This window comes from Ahaetulla prasina, chromosome 4 (assembly GCF_028640845.1).
Source record: "Ahaetulla prasina isolate Xishuangbanna chromosome 4, ASM2864084v1, whole genome shotgun sequence".
Classification (NCBI taxonomy): Eukaryota; Metazoa; Chordata; class Lepidosauria; order Squamata; family Colubridae; genus Ahaetulla; species Ahaetulla prasina.
The window spans coordinates 14,661,635-14,681,238 of NC_080542.1; the positions used below are offsets into that span (position 1 = coordinate 14,661,635).

A 19,604-nucleotide genomic window follows, 5' to 3' on the forward strand; every position below is an offset into this window, starting at 1 on the left:
ACTCCTTCATAAGTTCATGTTTGAGGTCGACTTCATTCCTGAAGACCCCGGTCACTCCCATGCCCAAAGCTCGGAACCAGTCCAGTCCTAACAAACTTGGTAAGGTCCCGTCAACTATGGTGATTGGCAGGGTTTTCCTGAACTGTCCATACTTGACTTGGACGAACGTTACCCCTCGAACAGGGATCCGATTTCCCTGGTAGTCCTGCACCCGCAGCTTCTGGGCTTGCAGCTTGCGCTTCGCGATGGCAGGCAAGTCTCTCACGAGGGTGTCCCAGGACATAATCGTGATCGATGAGCCGGTGTCCACTTCCATTTGGCACGGCACCCCTTCAATGAATGTCCTGGTGAAAATCTTTTCCTCTAGTTTCGTTGATGCGTGACCCACCCTCACGGCAGTCTGGTTTAGTTTCGCGCCCTTTTTGAATGGACCAATCCCGGGCCGCTTTGCTGCTCCCGCGCTCTGATTGGTCGGTTTGAATTTTTGGCGCGAAGGTTGGGGGGCTCGGCAGGCCTGCGCTATGTGGCCTTTCTTTTCGCACCGTCGGCAAACCGCGTCCTTAAACTTGCAGTGTTGTCGTTGGTGTTGGCCCCCCGCAGCTCAGGCATTCGCTCCGGTCCTCTCTCTCCGGCCTCCCGGTGTGGAAATCCTCATCCTTTTCCTCACCCTCCGATTCGGCCTGGACTTCCTCATTGTGCACCAGGGTTGTTTTCGCTCCAACCCCTGGCGCATTCGGCATTTGCAGGGTCTCCGCCGCTTTGGTGGACATTTCGTGAGCCCTGGCCTCGTCCAGGGCTATCGCCAGCGTCAGGTTGCTTCTCGACAGCAGCCGCCGTCGCAGTCGGATGTCCCTGACCCCACAAATGAGCTGGTCGAGCAATGCGTCTTCCAAATCCCGGTATTCACAATGGTTCGCGGCTTTTCTCAATGCCGCCATGTACACACTAATCGATTCACCCTCGCGCTGTACCCGCTGTCGCAACTCGAACCGTTGGACGAACTTGGAGGGTGTCGGTGCGTAGTGTGCTCGAAGTGCCGTTTGCAGAGTTTGCCACGGTACCGACTGTACCGGCGTTGGCTCTGAAAGCGATTCTGCGGTGTCGAAAACCTCCGGACCGCAGTGGCTTAGGAAGTACGTTCGCTTCCGATTGTCCGAGACTCTTTGGAGTTCGTTCGCTTCGAGGAAGCACTCGAAACGAGCCATGTACGACCCCCATTTCTCCTTGGCTGGGTCAAATGGCGCTGGCGGTGTGTAGCTGGACATCACTGCTTTCCGCCCCTTACTGTCTGGGTTCGTGAATTCCTGGTTAATTCAGCTCTTTCGTGTGATCTCGCTGCCTCGAGATCCCACCTTCGTCGCCAGTGTTATATTCGGGCAATAACTAGGCAGGAGACCAGATGAGTGGCAACAGCTCTTTAGTTTATAGTGAACCCAGCAAACACATGCGGCAAAACCCCTCTTTATATACAGTTTAGGCTGAGGCTTCAACCAATCAGCAACGTGCTATTTCCTGCCCAAGTTTCCCTCCAAAACTTTTAAAGATACATTACAAGAACAATTAATCAGTGGAACAACTTGCCTGCAGAAGTTGTGAATGCTCCAACACTGGAAGTTTTTAAGAAAATGTTGGATAACCATTTTTCTGAAATGGTGTAGGGTTTCCTGCCTGGGCAGGGGGTTGGACTAGAAGGTCTCCAAGGTCCCTTCCAACTCTGTTGTTGTTGCTGCTGTTGTTGTTGTTGTTGTTGTTGTTGTTGTTGTTGTTGTTGTTATTATTATTATTATTATTATTATTATTATTATTATTATTATTATTATTATGTGGCTTCTAACCTCCATTCTATTGAGCATGAGATACTATAAGAACCTTTCACCCTCTGTTAAAGTTAGAACTATTTTTTAAATGTAGATTGCATAAATATTGTGATGTCCATCCAGTAATTTTAACCTGACAAAGTAATTTTTATTCAGTGCTTCTTGCATCTGTGTTCAAACAAATGTACAGTATACTACAAAACAATGTTCCCTAGAGAAATTCAAGAAAGGAAAAGTCAGTGGGGTGAGTCTGACTTTATAGTGGGATGTAGGAGTGGTCACAAGAAATCAAGTTCTTTAGCTCTTCATGTATAGTAGCCTGGCTAGGTGGCTCAATGGCTAAGACACTGAGCTTGTCGATCAGAAAGGTCAGCAGTTTGAATCCCTGGTATAGGTCTCCTGCATGGGCAGGGGGTTGGACTAGATGACCTTCAAGGTCCCTTCCAATTCTGTTACTTATAGTGACAAAATTTGAGGTAATTTGATGATTCGCCCCATGCTTATGATATTAATCTAAACAATGAAACACATTTTAAAGACAGTTTTATTTTCATAGAAAAAAAGATTTGTGTTATTCAGTTCTGACAGATTAGTTTATAATATTATGTAAAATATTTAAAATTAGAATTAGAATTAATTAGAATTAGAATTATTAGAATAGAGCTGGAAGGTACTTTGGAGGTCTCCTAGTCTAGCTTTCTGCTCAAGCAGGAGAACCTAAACTATCTCAGACAAGTGACTGTCCAGCATCTTCTTAAAAACTTCCAGTGATGAAGCGCTCACAATTTCTGGAGGCAAGCTGTTCCACTGGTTAATTGTCCTGACTGTTAGGAAGTTTCTCCTTAACTCCAGGTTGCTTTTCAATTCATGTTTCACTCCAATCCCATTGAAAAGAAAATGAAAATCCCCAAAGTTTGATATGGAACACTAAGGAATACCTTGTATTTTTTTATTTATTTATTTCTAAGGACCTGTGAGTCTTTTGCTAATCCAGGGAGAATGGATGGAGATGGCTTGTGGTGAAAGGTGATGAATATATTCCTGCGATATATCACAGGATTTGTGGTCTTGAATAGGTGGTTATTTTTCTGGTAACTATCCAATTAACTCCAATTACTTTTGCTTCATCCCCAAATCTCAAGGGAATTTCATTAATCACCAGAAAACAGAGACAGAAGCACCTTGTCATTATTTGCTCTATAACGTAAAGAAGCAGTGTATATGCTGTATATATGTTGCTGCTGTCCTTTAATGCATTGCAAAGATGCTATAAACCAACCGAGTGGTCATTCAGGTTAGGCTATGCTATTCAGCCAAGACAAAATTGGGCAAATGAAAGACTGCAAAGAAGAAATTCTATCATGAAAATTGATGAAGCTTTCTGTATTCTCTTAATACTTTTGTCCAGGGTACTCTCAGGGATTCCTAACATGAACTGCATTGTTAACGATCCTGTTCCAATTCTTCATCAATACTATCAATCAGGAGATGTCATTGTTGCTGGTATTTTGTCTCAGATCTATATATTTTCAAACACAATACACTTTCATGAAAAGCCTTCTACTGACCTTTTCTATGATACTGAGTAAGATGTTCCTTAATCTAAAACTAATTATTGGGAATATGACTTTCACGGATTTGTGCTGGTTCTATATTGTATTAACCCTTTTACGTGAAGACTGAAATTGTTTAAGAATTCCCAACCACAATGTTGGTTGTGAAAGTCAATTCAGCATTCTCATTCATGTAGATGAATTCGTAATTCTGATAGCAATCTTTTATTTTATTTTTTATTTATTTATTTTGTCAAACACAACAATATATATAAGTATAAGCATGAAATAACCACACAAAATGAATACAACCAAAGGGAACATTAGGACAGGAAGGGTAGGCATGCTGGTGCTCTTATGCACGCCCCTTACAGACCTCTTAGGAATGGGGTGAGGTCAATAGTAGATAGTCTTTGGTTAAAACTTTGGGGATTTTGAGAAGAGACCACAGAGTCAGGTAGTGCATTCCAGGCATTAACAACTCTGTTATTGAAGTCACATTTTCTACAATCAAGATTGGAGTGATTCACTTTAAGTTTGAATCTATTGTGTGCTCGTGTATTGTTGTGGTTGAAGCTGAAGTAGTCTTCGACAGGAAGGACATTGTAGCAGATGATTTTATGAGTTATACTCAGGTCATGCCGAAGGTGGCGGAGTTCTAAATTTTCTAAATCCAGGATTTCAAGTCTGGTGGCATAAGGGATTTTGTTGCGATCAGAGGAGTGGAAGACTCTTCTTGTAAAATATTTCTGGACATGCTCAATTGTATTAATGTCCGAAATGCAGTGTGGATTCCCAAATATCTTCCCAAATATTTTAAAATATCTTTCATCTGATCATTTACGCTCAGATATAAAGTTGCTCTGATTTCACAGTGTCTAAAATGAACATCAACAGATTGAATTTATTATCAATAATTTCCTGGGAATTTAATTATTCATAATAATATCTTATGAATTATCTTATCTATCTTATCTGCTTATCTATCTATGTATCATCTCTCTATCTATCATCTATCTCTCTGTCTCTCTGTCTGTCTAAATTGTGTATGGAACTCAGTAGTATACTTGCGTTCTTGGCAATTTTCTGATGTTAAACAATTATTTTTTAAATTTAATAAAATGCCTGTACATGTGTGAAGATAACAATCTTATCAAATATTTTAAAATATCTTTCATCTGATAATTTATACTCAGATATAAAGTAGTCGCCTCCCCCCTCCCTCTCTCCCCATTTCTCTATCTATCTATCTATCTATCTATCTATCTATCTATCTATCTATCTATCTATCTATCTATCTATCTATCTATCTATCTATCTATCTATGCAGTGGTGGGATTCAAGTAATTTAACAACCGGTTCTCTGCCCTAATGATTTCTTCCAACAACCAGTTTGCCAAACTGTTCAGACAGTTAACAACCGGTTCTCCCGAAGTGGTGCGAACTGGCTGAATCCCACCACTGTATCTATCTATCTATTGTATAATAAGCGTGATCCCACAGTGGTTAGAATGCAGTACTGCAGGCTAACTCACTGCTCTCTCTCCAGGAGTTCAATTCTGAACAGCTCAAGGTTGACTCATCCTTCCATCCTTCTGAGGTCAGTAAAATGAGGGCCCACATTTTGGGGGGCAATATGCTGACTCTGTAAACCACTTAGAGAAGGCTGTGAAGCACTATAAAGTAGTATATTAGTCTAAGTGCTAGTGCTATTTCAAATTTTGCAAGACCACTATAGCTAGGAAAAACTGCTGCTGCTGTTTCATACTTGCAGAAAGGTGCTGCCGAATATAGATATAATTACAGCATGAAGCACAAAGGCAGTAATGATATTTAATTGTGTATGGAACTCAGTAGTATACTTGCATTCTTGGCAATTTTCTGATGTTAATGTTTTTAAATCAGTATTCAATAACGTTCATCAGCAACCATATGAGGGTAATTATGAGTTCATTATGTTTAAAGCTGTGAGTTGAATGAAAATGTCCTACCTTTCTATTCCCGAAATCAATGTACTCAAGTTGTAATTTTCATTTCAGGGTAGTGACTCAGCTCTACCAACACATTTTGTCTTTGGCATTTGCTGAAAAGGAGATCAATGAAAATCCCCAGATTTTGCCCAACCTCACTCTGGGCTCCCATATCTATAACAGCAATTTTATTGCAAGCTGGACATATCATGCCTCACTGGAACTCTTCTCAACACAAGGCAAGTTAATCCCTAACTACAACTGTGACACAGAGAACAACCTAGTGTCAGTCATTGGAGGACCTAATTCTGAAGTTTGTATCCACATGGCAGTCATCCTGTCCATTTATAAGATTCCACAAGTAAGAGTTTCCTCCCAGATTTTAACTCAGTCTGTATGTCTAATTGCTGTCTTTCATCTACGTATGTTTCTCACACTGAAACATGCACAGAGATAGTTTTGTTCACTAAAAATTAAAAATGACATTTGAATAAATATCTTATAGCAATACAAAGAAGCATCACTTTTTAAAGGACAAATTATTTTGAAAAAGATGATTCTTTCTTTTGGTTATTAAATTATGACCATTCACTGAATGGTAAAATGCAATTTTTACCAACCTATGAATTGCTTTTTGGCGTACATCAATAATAGCCTCAATGACGCTAATTTATATATTCTGAGATATATTTTATTCTTTCCATTCATTACGTTTATATCTTAAATCCCCGAAACACAGCTATCAACTGCACAAAATCTTCATTCAGCATCACTTTTTTCTTTTTCTTTCAATGAGAAATAATGTATTTATTTAATGTATTTCAGATATTAATTCATAATTTTTTGAACAATTACATGTTAAGCTCTATTGCAGTTATTCACAATAACTCTAATCTTTCATAAAATGGTCTTATAGATATGGATCACTGTTGAATTTAGTTAATCAATGTGTTTTTGGGATACTTGTTGTTTGAAATTGTGATAAAGTGCATTTGCATTAGAGATTACTATAATTAAGCATTTTTATTTGAGATGTTTTCTAAAAATTTAAAAACAGCTAATGTTCTCCTATGGCTTATGTAATGATCGAAACACTATGAGGAGAAAAAAGGATTAGCAAACTTGGGTTCATAATCTTTTTACGTAAAAAGGAAATTTTATCCCAGTCAAATTCATGTAAAAAAATCAAAATAAAGATTTATCTAGATATAAATACTTTAATACATTTTTCTTTAATTTCTATAGTTCACATATGGCTCTGCTTCTGAGATGAATACGAAAACTCAGGCTATTTCCTCTCACCAGATGTTTCCAGATGTACACAGACAATATAAAGGGATTCTCCAGTTACTGTTGCATTTCCAGTGGACCTGGATCGGAGTGGTATATGACAATGATAACAATGGAGAGAGATTTATCCAGGATGTCCTTCCTATCTTTTCTCAAAGAGGAATCTGTTTTGATTATATTGAAAGATTCCCAGTAATTACATCAGTTACTGACATTGATAAGATGGTGACAGAGGGGTTAAACATGTATGAAGTCATAATCAAAAGTATTACTAATGTATGCATTATCTATGGTGAAATTGAGACCATGATATTTGTCAGACTGTTTCCCATGGTATCAAAACATGAAGATGCAGCCATAAGGGAGAGAGGAAGGGTTTACATTATGACGGCACAGATGGAATTCACATCGTTCTCCTTTCAAAAGAATGAAGACATAGACTTGCTTCATGGCGGCCTGTCCTTAGCAGTTCATTCAAAGGAGGTCCCGAGATTCACTGAATTTCTTCAATTGACAAATGCTACCAATGAAATAGGAAATAGCTTTATTCGGGCTTTCTGGGAAGAGGCGTTTGGATGTTTCTTTTCTGGATCTACAGTAGACAGGCAAGAAAGGTTTCCCTGCACAGGTGAGGAGAAACTGGAGAGTCTTCCAGCATCATTGTTTGAAATGAGCATGACCTCCCATAGCTACAGTGTCTACAATGCAGTCTACGCCGTGGCATATGCTTTGCATAACATGCTTTCATTTCGATCAAAAAAGAAAAACAGTGTCCATGAAGCTACCCAAAGCCTACTGGCTCAACATCTGTGGAAGGTAATGTCCTGGACAAACAGGATTTCAGTGTGGTTCATGGAAGAGATCCTAGATTAACTAGAAAAGTCGTATACTTCCATATTTCTTAAGACCATAAACATTGTAAAATAGCTGATACCAGCCATGAAAGCTAGCATTGCTTCACAAGTGAACCCTATTCTCACAGTATATAACATGGTTTTCCTAAATGGGATAAATTTCGATTTAACTCTTCCATAGTAGTTCTATACAGATTGAAATTGTGATTCCAAGCCGCTCCAGTTTTGTGCGGAGAAATCTGCCTGATGAGCCATAGATGAAATATTGTATGCAATGTTGAAGCTCTGACAGGCTATTTGTCTGAGAGTTTCCTATGAACTTAACCATATAGACACAATTAACATTCAACTAGGGATATGTATGACCTTGCATAGCAACATCTATCAAGCAATCAAAAACCTTCTCAGAAGATGCATTTATTCATCTTAATTTCTCCTTTTTCTCTTCATTTCTCTTATTCTAATCCCTGTTTTCTGCCTATTTGTTTTACACGAAACAAAGTTAAATGGAAGAGAGCAATGTCATTAAATATATCCTGATATTTCATCTTCTCTCTTCAGCTCAACCATTTTGTGAAAATCATTTCATTTAACAACAGTGTTGGGGAAACAGTTTTCTTCAATGAAAATGGAGAAATGGAAACTGGATTTGATATTATCAACTGGGTAACATTCCCAAACCTTTCCTTCCTTAGAGTCAAAGTTGGAGACATACAACCCTTGTCTCTCACAGAAAAAACATTTACTATTTCAGAGGAATCCATAATTTGGCCAAAGTGGTTTAATCAGGTAGGTCCTGTAGCTCTTTGAGTTCTTTTTGAGAATTAAACAGGTTGAAAAAGAATGTTTTTTGATGTAACTCTTCTGCCAATATCTCAGGAAGCTGTCTGAAAATAAAGAGCAAATGTAGAAAGAAATGTCAGATGATGATAACATAGGAGAAAGTATCCAACAAAACATGAAATGTTCAAATATTTCCTTTTGCACAGAGTACCAATATGCAGGAATCATATATTTCAGGATCAGCATGTCACCTCTCCTGGCTTAACATGCAGGAATGTCACATTTATTAGATTGCATTCATTTATACCACAGTTTGTATCCAAAATAATGATTTAGATATAATTGGCAGCTATATTCATTCATGAGTCAGTACCTACAATTGAAGAATTTCTCATTGTAAACGTGACAGGAAAATCTAAGAAATTCAAAATGTGACATTTAATAAAATAGAATAGAATAGAATTTTTTATTGGCCAAGTGCGATTGGATACACAAGGAATTTGTCTCGGTGCATATGCTCTCAGTGTACATAAAAGAAAAGATACATTCATCAAGAATCACAAAGTACAACACTTAATGATAGTCATAGGGTATAAATAAGCAATCAGGAAACAATCAATATCAATCTTAAGGATACAAGCAACAAAGTTACAGTCATAAGTGAAAAGAAGTGGGTGATGGGAACAATGGGAACAATTAATATAGTTGGAAGCTATACTCATTCATATGAGTCATTGCGTACAATTGAAGAACTTCTAATTGTAAACATGGGAGGAAAATCTAAGAAATTCAAAACGTGACATTTAAATGGCATTCGATTAGTGCTGACATATGTCAGATTACTTATTTTTTTTCCTCTGATTCACTGCCTACTATCTATCACTCTGTAGATGAACTTTTGGATCTGCAGAAACAATTGATAAATGATTTTCCCTAAAATATTCTGCATTATAAATGACCATTTAATGAATGATTGATTCATTGATTCATCTGAATGATTCATCTGTGAAAGCACTTACCGCTATGATTATTTGTATATATGCACATTTGCAAGATGGAGAGGATTCTTCTCTTTCTTTTATATTTAGACACAGCCTTTTTCTCTCTGCAATGATCATTGTCATCCAGGTTACAGGAAGGCCGAGAAGGAAGGGAAACCATTTTGCTGCTATGACTGCCTTCCTTGTCCAGGAGGGAAGATTTCTGATGAGAAAGGTAAGTGATCATTTGTAGAGCAATAGTTGTTTACTGGTCGGCTGCGATAACACCTGACCATCTGCTGAGGGACTCAGATTGATTGATTGATTCAATTTCTCTAGTTACCCAACTCAACCGAGTGAGTCTGGGAGGCTTACAATTCTAAAATTTAAACAATTTAGAAAACATTAAAATGATAAAAACACTCTACTAGCCACAGCTACCACCTGCTGGTTGTCCATCATGCAGTAGTGTACATGTTTAAATAATTAATTAGATGCGATTATTTCAGTATCATTTTCATGAAAGCTGTTTATAAAATAGAATAGAATAGAATAGAATAGAATAGAATTTTTATTGGCCAAGTGCGATTGGATACACAAGGAATTTGTCTCGGTGCATATGCTCTCAGTGTACATAAAAGAAAAGATACATTCATCAAGAATCACAAAGTACAACACTTAATGATAGTCATAGGGTATAAATAAGCAATCAGGAAACAATCAATATCAATCTTAAGGATACAAGCAACAAAGTTACAGTCATAAGTGAAAAGAAGTGGGTGATGGGAACAATTAATATAGTTGGAAGCTATACTCATTCATATGAGTCATTGCGTACAATTGAAGAATTTCTAATTGTAAACGTGACAGGAAAATCTAAGAAATTCAAAATGTGACATTTAATAAAATAGAATAGAATAGAATTTTTTATTGGCCAAGTGCGATTGGATACACAAGGAATTTGTCTCGGTGCATATGCTCTCAGTGTACATAAAAGAAAAGATACATTCATCAAGAATCACAAAGTACAACACTTAATGATAGTCATAGGGTATAAATAAGCAATCAGGAAACAATCAATATCAATCTTAAGGATACAAGCAACAAAGTTACAGTCATAAGTGAAAAGAAGTGGGTGATGGGAACAATGGGAACAATTAATATAGTTGGAAGCTATACTCATTCATATGAGTCATTGCGTACAATTGAAGAACTTCTAATTGTAAACATGGGAGGAAAATCTAAGAAATTCAAAATGTGACATTTAATAAAATAGAATAGAATTTTTTATTGGCCAAGTGTGATTGGATACACAAGGAATTTGTCTCGGTGCATATGCTCTCAGTGTACATAAAAGAAAAGATACATTCATCAAGAATCACAAAGTACAACACTTAATGATAGTCATAGGGTATAAATAAGCAATCAGGAAACAATCAATATCAATCTTAAGGATACAAGCAACAAAGTTACAGTCATAAGTGAAAAGAGGTGGGTGATGGGAACAATGGGAACAATTAATATAGTTGGAAGCGATACTCATTCATATGAGTCATTGCGTACAATTGAAGAATTTCTCATTGTAAACGTGACAGGAAAATCTAAGAAATTCAAAACGTGACATTTAATAAAATAGAATATAATTTTTTATTGGTCAAGTGTGACAGGACACACAAGGAATTTGTCTTGGTGCATACGCTCTCAGTGTACATAAAAGAAAAGATACATTCATCAAGAATCACAAAGTACAACACTTAATGATAGTCATAGGGTATAAATAAGCAATCAGGAAACAATCAATATCAATCTTAAGGATACAAGCAACAAAGTTACAGTCATAAGTGAAAAGAGGTGGGTGATGGGAACAATGGGAACAATTAATATAGTTGGAAGCTATACTCATTCATATGAGTCATTGCGTACAATTGAAGAATTTCTCATTGTAAACGTGACAGGAAAATCTAAGAAATTCAAAACGTGACATTTAATAAAATAGAAGACTGCTTTTCTTTTTTCACAGACATGGACAAATGTTTTCAGTGCCCACAAGATCATTATCCCAATGAGGAGCAAAATTTATGCGTTCTAAAATATGTAACATTTTTGTCTTATGAAGAAACTTTGGGTATCACCTTCACCAGTTTTATTATTATTTTTTCTATCATTACTATTTTGATGCTCTGGCTCTTCATTAAACACAATGACACCCCTATTGTGAAAGCCAACAATGAGACTCTCACCTACGTTCTTCTCATCTCCCTCCTGCTCTCCTTTCTCTGTGCTTTGCTATTTATTGGTCAGCCTCATCAATGGATGTGCCTTCTTCGGCAAGTTACTTTTGGCATCATCTTCTCCGTGGCAGTTTCTAGCGTTTTGGCAAAGACTATCATTGTAATTCTTGCTTTCATGGCTAAATATTTTTTTTAATTTAATAAAATAGAAGACCGCTTTTCTTTTTTCACAGACATGGACAAATGCTTTCAGTGTCCACAAGATCATTATCCCAATGAGGAGCAAAATTTATGCGTTCTAAAATATGTAACATTTTTGTCCTATGAAGAAACTTTGGGTATCACCTTCATCAGTTTTATTATTATTTTTTCTATCACTACTATTTTGATGCTCTGGCTCATCATTGAAAACAATGACACCCCTATTGTGAAAGCCAACAATGAGACCCTCACCTACGTTCTTCTCATCTCCCTCCTGCTCTCCTTTCTCTGTGCTTTGCTATTTATTGGTCAGCCTCATCAATGGAAGTGCCTTCTTCGGCAAGTTACTTTTGGCATCATCTTCTCCGTGGCAGTTTCTAGCGTTTTGGCAAAGACTATCATTGTAATTCTTGCTTTCATGGCTACCAAGCCAGGGTCCAGAATTAGAAAATGGATGGGGAAGAGACTGGGTCTTTCTATGGTCCTTTCTTGCTCTTTTATTCAGACCATTATTTGTACAGTATGGATATCAACCTCTCCCCCATTCGTAGATGTTGACATGTATTCCATGCCAAAGGAAATTGTCTTAATGTGTAATGAAGGGTCAACTGTCATGTTCTACTGTGTCCTTGGTTTTATGGGTTTCCTGGCAACTATTAGTTTCATAGTGGCTTTCCTGGCCCGGAAGTTACCTGACACCTTTAATGAAGCCAAATTTATTACCTTTAGCATGTTGATATTTTGCAGCATCTGGCTATCATTTGTTCCATCATACTTGAGCACAAAGGGGAAATATATGGTGGCTGTAGAGATCTTCTCCATTTTGTGCTCCAGCGGGGGGTTATTGGCTTTTATCATCTTCCCAAAATGTTACGTTATTCTGATGAGGCCTGACTTAAATAACAAGGAACAGCTAAGAAGGGGAAGAATTTAAGAATTTAACATTGGGTGCAATTAAGTAGATTTCCATAATGCTATTCCATTTTTAAGTAAACATCTTGTATTTTATACAGCTTGGTTTTTGTGTTCTCGTCATATAACCTCCTACTCTACAACTGAAATTGAATAAAATTTGTTAATTACCAGAGAGATAATCAGTGTGGTTTCGTTCTTTTCAACCAGCTATCTGTAAAAAAATTGATAACTCTTCTGTCATCAGTTGACAAGCAGCAGCACGTAATCATCACCTTATGGACTGTAGGTGTCACATGTCAAAAGTGACGTACACCCATAACTGTCCAGCCACAACTGTCCATGTAGAATGAGCTGAAAATTTGAATACTCTCCATGGATATAGATATAAATTGTGTTGCAGCAATCCATTCAAGAAATGACTAAGTCATGTGCTGGAATTCTTCCCTTTTTTATATTACAATGAATTAAGGAGGTTTCTGCCTGATTTACTTCCAAGTGTTATCTCATCCCTCTGAATTTTAAAAAAATCAATTCTTTATGCAGTTTTGTATATTTCTCTTAAAGTATTTTCCTTACTCTCTATATTACTAGTAGTTCAGAACCTTCTACCACTATACCACATGAGCTGTCATGTGAAATGGCATTTAGTATAATGTGAATAATGTTGCACACATGACAATGAATGTACAGTTGGGAGACTTGAAAGGTGAGATTAAAGGTTGTTATAATGGAGGAAATCTATCTATGTAGTCAATATGAGTCGAAAACAACTTGACTGCATATCAATCAGTCAATCAATCTGTCAAAATCATGAGCTTCCTTGTCAGGTATTTGCACCAAAGCTTTCTAATACTAAAACCTTGCTCATCCATCCCTGGCCAATAGACATGCATTCATAGTAGCATCATACTGATGGCCTCTGGTGGCTCAGACTGGTAAGACAGTCTGTTATTAACAGCAGCTGCTTGCAATTACTGCAGGTTCAAGTCCCACCAGGCCCAAGGTTGACTCAGCCTTCCATCCTTTATAAGGTAGGTAAAATGAGGACCCAGATTGTTGGGGGCAATAAGTTGACTTTGTATATAATATACAAATGGATGAAGACTATTGCTTGACATAGTGTAAGCCGCCCTGAGTCTTCGGAGAAGGGCGGGATATAAATGCAAATAAAATAAAATTTAAAAAAAATTGAGATGATGGGATAAGAAAGCACGTTTGTATCTATTCCACACAGATGCTATTGGCAGATGGGGAGCTGACTTCCCATATCTCAGTAGATATTTTGTAGGCATGATTTAATTGTTTTCTGTAAATTTGTTTCTTTGGCCTTATTTTCATCTTCATGTTTCAGAATAAGTACCTCGTGGCCATGCTCTTATCAATAGAGGACTTGTGTAACAGATTATAAATTGAATTTTGATGGTTGTTTTTAGATACAGCTGACTGTTCTCCATATCCAGAAGATCAATACCCAAATCACAACAAAAATTCCTGCATTCCAAAGGTCATAACATTCTTATCATATGAAGACTCTCGGGGAATATAATTGGCTGTTTGTGCTCTTTCTTTTGCCTTCATCACATTTTATGTGCTCAGGATCTTCATGCAATGCAGGGACACTCCTGTTGTGACTCCAGCCCCCATACCTGGCCCCATGCCCGAAAATGACTTGTACCCATCATTGTCCACTCACAACTGTCCATGTTGTATGAATTGAAAATTTGAATAGTGTGCAAGTGGTGTAGGGTTTCCTGCCTAAGCAGGGGATTAGACTAGAAGACCTCCAAGGTACCTTCCAACTCTGTTATTCTATTCTATTCTATTCTATTCTATTCTATTCTATTCTATTCTATTCTATTCTATTCTATTCTATTCTATTCTATTCTACTCTACTCTACTCTACTCTATTCTTTTTATTCAATTCTATATAGCAGTGATGGCTAACATTTTTTTCTTGAATGCCAAAAGCGTGCATGCACATGCTATTGCATGTGCACTTGTGCCCACACCCATAATGCAATGCCCTTCTGCATGCATCACCCCCTGCACATGCGCATGTGACTCCCCACGCATGCACGCGTGCCCTCCCATACATGCAATCCTGATCCCTCCCCCTATGCATGCATATGCGACCCCCCCTTTTAGCCTCACCTCCCAAAACAACTGGGGGGGAAGCCTTCAAAAACGGCTGAGAGGGGGAAAAAGCCTCGCCTCCAAAACAGCACTGGGAGGGGAATCTCTGGAGATCTGAGAAGGTAGAGGCAATAGAAAGTGAGGAGAAAGGTAGGTCACTCATTGTTCTGTCGCCCCCCCCCCGCCACCTCACCTAAGAAAACACAAGCGCCGAAGGATGTCTGCCAGCAAGTTATTTACAAGTTGGCCTGGTTTCCTTTGGCAGAGGAAAGTTCTGGCAGCTGCTCTCCAAGTGCCAACCAAGTTTCTTATCAAGAGTCAGCATGTTTACAGTCCATTGCCGGAGCAACCAGGAGTCTAAAGAATGGTCAAGTGTTAGTCATGAAACCCCAAGCCTTAAATCCAAAAACTGTCTGAAGTTTGAGCTGGCATGCTAAAAAAAAGCTGTCTGAACTGAGCTGGCATGCTAAATCTAGGAGGCTTAGGGGATTTTTAGTTAATTGTTTTAACCGTTTTTTAAGTGGGAGTTTTAATGGAAATTTTAAGGGGAGGAACCACGGGTCTGGGTTGGGGTGGGTGGGAGGGTTAGGGTGGGGATGGGGGTGGGAGGGTTAGGGTGGGTGAGGGGTAGCCCGTCGGGAGGAAACCAGTTCCAGCGCATGCTCGTGGCGACTATCAAATGGGTTCGGAGGTTATGGGGGTGTGTTCCTTTGTGTGAGGTGAGTCTATTTGCACGGTAAGTGGGAGGGGCAGATATGGCGGAAGGGGGATCGTGTCGACATAGGGGTCACGCGTTCGATGTCTGCAGGCGATCGCGTGCCCGATCCCCAACTTCTCCCGTTCCCCGGATGGTCAAGACCCTCAGAGCCTGGGCCTTCGTCTGATGTTATGCAACGCACGGTCCGTGGCCAATAAGGCCCCCCTAATACATGATCTGATTCAGGGGGGTGCCGCGGATATTATAGGCGTTACGGAGACCTGGTTGGGCACTGAAGGGGGTGTGCCCCTGGTCGAGATGTGCCCACCGGGTTTCCGTGCATTCCATCAGCCGAGGGCCCAGGGTAGGGGTGGAGGGGTGGCGGTTGCTATTAAAGAGAGTCTAGAGCCGAGGGAGACCACTGTACCTCAGATTGCCGGGTGTGAATCCCTCTTTGTGAGGTGGGGTCATAGATGTCAGATGGGCTTGCTGGTCGCGTACCTGGCTCCTTGCTGCGTGACAGCTGCCCTGCCCGAGCTCCTGGAGGTGCTAGCCGGGGTGGCAGTGGAGACCCCCAGACTTTTAGTCATGGGGGACTTTAACTTGCCATCTGCCGGCTCGTCATCGACGGTAGCTCGGGAGTTCCTGGCCTCCATGACGGCCTTGGACCTGACTCAAGTAGTGGATGGCCCCACTCACATCGGGGGAGGCACACTGGACCTGATTTTTGTCTCTGGTCAGTGGTTGAGAGATCTGGACTTAAAGGAAATAGTCATTGAACCTTTGTCATGGTCAGATCACTCTCTCCTTCGCCTGGACTTTCTGACCGCTACCCAACACCGCAGGGAGACGGAACCATTACGGTGGTACCGTCCCAGGCGCCTGATGGACCCAGAGAGGTTTCGGACGGAGCTTGGGCCACTTCCTGAGGGTCTGGCTCACGGCACGGCAGAGGAACTAGCTGCAGCCTGGGAACGGGCTGCGGCTGGGGCTTTAGACCGTGTCGTGCCTTTGCGACCTCTGACCCGGCGCAGATCCCAACCGGCTCCTTGGTTCTCCGAGGAGCTGAGGGGATGAAACGCCGGAGAAGGCGCCTAGAGAGTTTCTGGAGGTCCAGCCGTTCAGAGGCTGATCGGACACTAGTTAGATCCTATACCAGGACCTACCTAGTGGCACTGAGGGAAGCGGCGTTCTCGCCTCCTCCCTCATTGCGTCGGCAGATAACCGCCCAGCTGCCCTGTTTGGTGACCCGCTCCCTCCTTCACCAGGGGGCGGGATGACCCGTGCGGGACGTGCTGAGGAGTTTAACGGTTATCTATCGATAAAATCGTTCAGCTTAGGGACGGTTTGGACCAAAATTGTGGCGATTCAGGCGAGGTATCTGAGGCGGTCTTGGTGATGTTGTGTGGGATGAGTTTGACCCTGTGACTCCGAGGACATGGACAGGTTGCTGGGTAGATTGAATGCCACCACGTGTTTACTGGACCCGTGCCCCTCCTGGCTGGTGCTGGCCACTCAGGAGGTGACACGAGGCTGGCTCCAGGGGATTACAAGTGCTTCCTTGTTGGAGGGTGTCTTTCCGGCCGCATTGAAAGAGGCGGTGGTGAGGCCCCTCCTCAAGAAGGCTTCCCTGGACCCGGCTGTTTTAGGTAATTATCGTCCGGTCTCAACCTTCGCTTGGCGAAGGTTGTAGAAATATGGTGGCATATCAGTTTCCCCTGCACCTGGAGGAAACTGTCTATCTGGACCCGTTCCAGTCCGGCTTCCGGCCGGTTACAGCACTGAGGCGGCTTTGGTCGCGTTGGTGGATGATCTCTGGAGGGCCAGGGACAGGGGTTATTCCTCTGCCCTGGTCCTATTAGACCTCTCAGCGGCTTTTGATACCATCGACCATGGTATCTTGCTGCGCCGGTTGGGGGGATTGGGAGTGGGAGGCACCGTTTATCGGTGGTTCTCCTCCTATCTCTCCGACGATGCATGACGTGTTGACGGGGGCAGAGGTCGACCCGCGGCGCCTCACTTGTGGGGTGCCGCGGGGTCGATTCTCTCGCCTTCTGTTCAACATCTATATGAAACCGCTGGGTGAGATCATCAGTGGTTACGGTGTGAGGTACCAGCTGTCGCTGATGACACCCAGCTGTACTTTTCCACACGGGCCACCCCAATGAAGCTATCGAAGTGCTGTCCCGGTGTTTGGAAGCCGTCGGGTCTGGATGGGGAGAAACAGGCTCAAGCTCAATCCCTCCAAGACGGAGTGGCTGTGGATGCCGGCATCCCGGTACAGTCAGCTGAGTCCGCGGCTGACTGTCGGGGCGAGTCATTGGCCCGATGGAGAGGGTGCGCAATTTGGGCGTTCTCCTGGATGAGCGGCTGTCTTTTGAAGATCACCTGACGGCCGTCTCCAGGAGAGCTTTCCACCAGGTTCGCCTGGTGCGCCAGTGCGCCTTTCTGCCGGGATGCCTTGTGCACAGTCACTCACGCCCTTGTGACGTCTCGTCTGGATTACTGCAATGCTCTCTACATGGGGCTCCCCTTGAGGGGCATCCGGAGGCTACAGTTAGTCAGAATGCAGCTGCGCGGGTGATAGAGGAGCCCTCGTGGCTCCCGGTGACACCTATCCTGCGCAGGCTGCACTGGCTGCCTGTGGCCTTCGGGTGCGCTTCAAGGTGTTGGTGAGCGTCTTTAAAGCGCTCCATGGCATAGGGCCGGGTTACTTACGGGACCGCCTGCTGCTACCGAATACCTCTCACCGACCCGTGCGCTCTCACAGGAGGGACTCCTCAGGGTGCCGTCGGTAGCGACAGTGTCGTCTGGCGACACCCAGGGAAGGGCCTTCTCTGTGGGGCTCCCGCCCTCTGGAGCGAACTCCCCAGGACTTCGTCAACTTCCGGACCTCCAGACCTTTCGCCGAGCTTAAAACTTACTTATTTATCTCGCTGGCCTGGGTTAGTTTTAAGTTTATAGGTATTTTAATGGGTTTTAGTCTCAAATTTTAATTGTGGCCAATTTTAATAAGTTTTTTAATTGTATTTTAATTGTATTTATATTGTATTGTCTATTTTACTTGGCTGTGAACCGCCCTGAGTCCTTCGGGAGAAGGGCGGTATACAAATTTAATAAATAAATAAATAAATAAATAAAGTTCACTCATAGTAGCTTTTGTCCATCACAAGGGCCCAATGGCAACCCCACCCACTTTTATCCCCTGTGGAGTGTGGCTCAGTGACTCAGCACTCCCTGGGCCTGCCACACCTCTTCCTCTGCTATGCACGCCTCGCTTTCCGACACTGTCTAGGGTCAATCCAGGATTGATCCTCCTCAACCTCTATCTGTGGGGGCTCTGACATGCCTTTTTCCTGGCCTTCCGCCGGCACTTGTGGCATTGCCAGGAAGGAGGACCAGGAGAGGGAGGCTCCTCTCCCTCACTCCCCGAGTCATCCTCCTCCATGAGGACAGGCTCGGGGGCCGGAGTCACGACACCCATGCTTGCGCATGTGTCTCTTGCTTGCAGGGCAGACCCAAAAATCAGCTGGGTGGCAGGAAGTGTGTGCGCATGCACAGTGGAGCTGAGCTGGTTGACAGCTTGCGTGTCCACAGACAGGGCTCCATGTGTCACCTGTGGCATGCTTGCCATAGGTTCACCATCACGACTATATAGATATAAATTGCATTGCAGTAATCCAGTTAGGAAATGACTAAGGCATGAATAACTATGAGCGGAGCCTCCCAGTCTGGGAATAGGCATAACTTATATAGGCACTCAGACTTATATACTGCTTCACAGTGCTTTTACAGCCTTCTCTAAGTGGTTTATAGAGTCAGCCTATTGCCCCCAACAATCTGGGTCCTCATTTTAACAACTTCAGAAGGATGGAAAGTTCTCATCAACCCTGATGAGATTCGATATGCCAAACTGCTGGCAGCCGATGATCAGCAGAAGTAGCCTGCAGTACTGCACTCTAACTACTGCGCCACCGTAGCTCTTTTTGGTAATATTTCCACTGCAATTACTAATTTAACTAGTTTTATTTTATGCTATCTCTTAACTCCAAGAGAATTCTTGTACCCAATCAGATAGGTACAACTATCACCTTGTTCTCTGAAAAAAAATTAAAAATAAAAGATGTCCAATGGAGTTTGGGGAAATAGCCAATGCATTTTTCTATTCATGATTTTGTTT

At 41.7% G+C, this 19,604-nt stretch overlaps 1 protein-coding gene across 1 annotated transcript; it reads left to right on the top strand.

The window, feature by feature from the left end:
* The first annotated feature begins 3,247 nt into the window (after positions 1-3,247).
* Positions 3,248-12,613, top strand: LOC131197969 (vomeronasal type-2 receptor 26-like). The gene is made up of 6 exons (XM_058182475.1): positions 3,248-3,402; positions 5,410-5,701; positions 6,586-7,446; positions 8,046-8,273; positions 9,356-9,482; positions 11,712-12,613. The coding sequence occupies exons 1-6, from the start codon at positions 3,248-3,250 to the stop codon at positions 12,611-12,613; spliced, it is 2,565 nt and encodes an 854-aa protein (XP_058038458.1).
* The last annotated feature ends 6,991 nt before the right edge of the window (positions 12,614-19,604 follow it).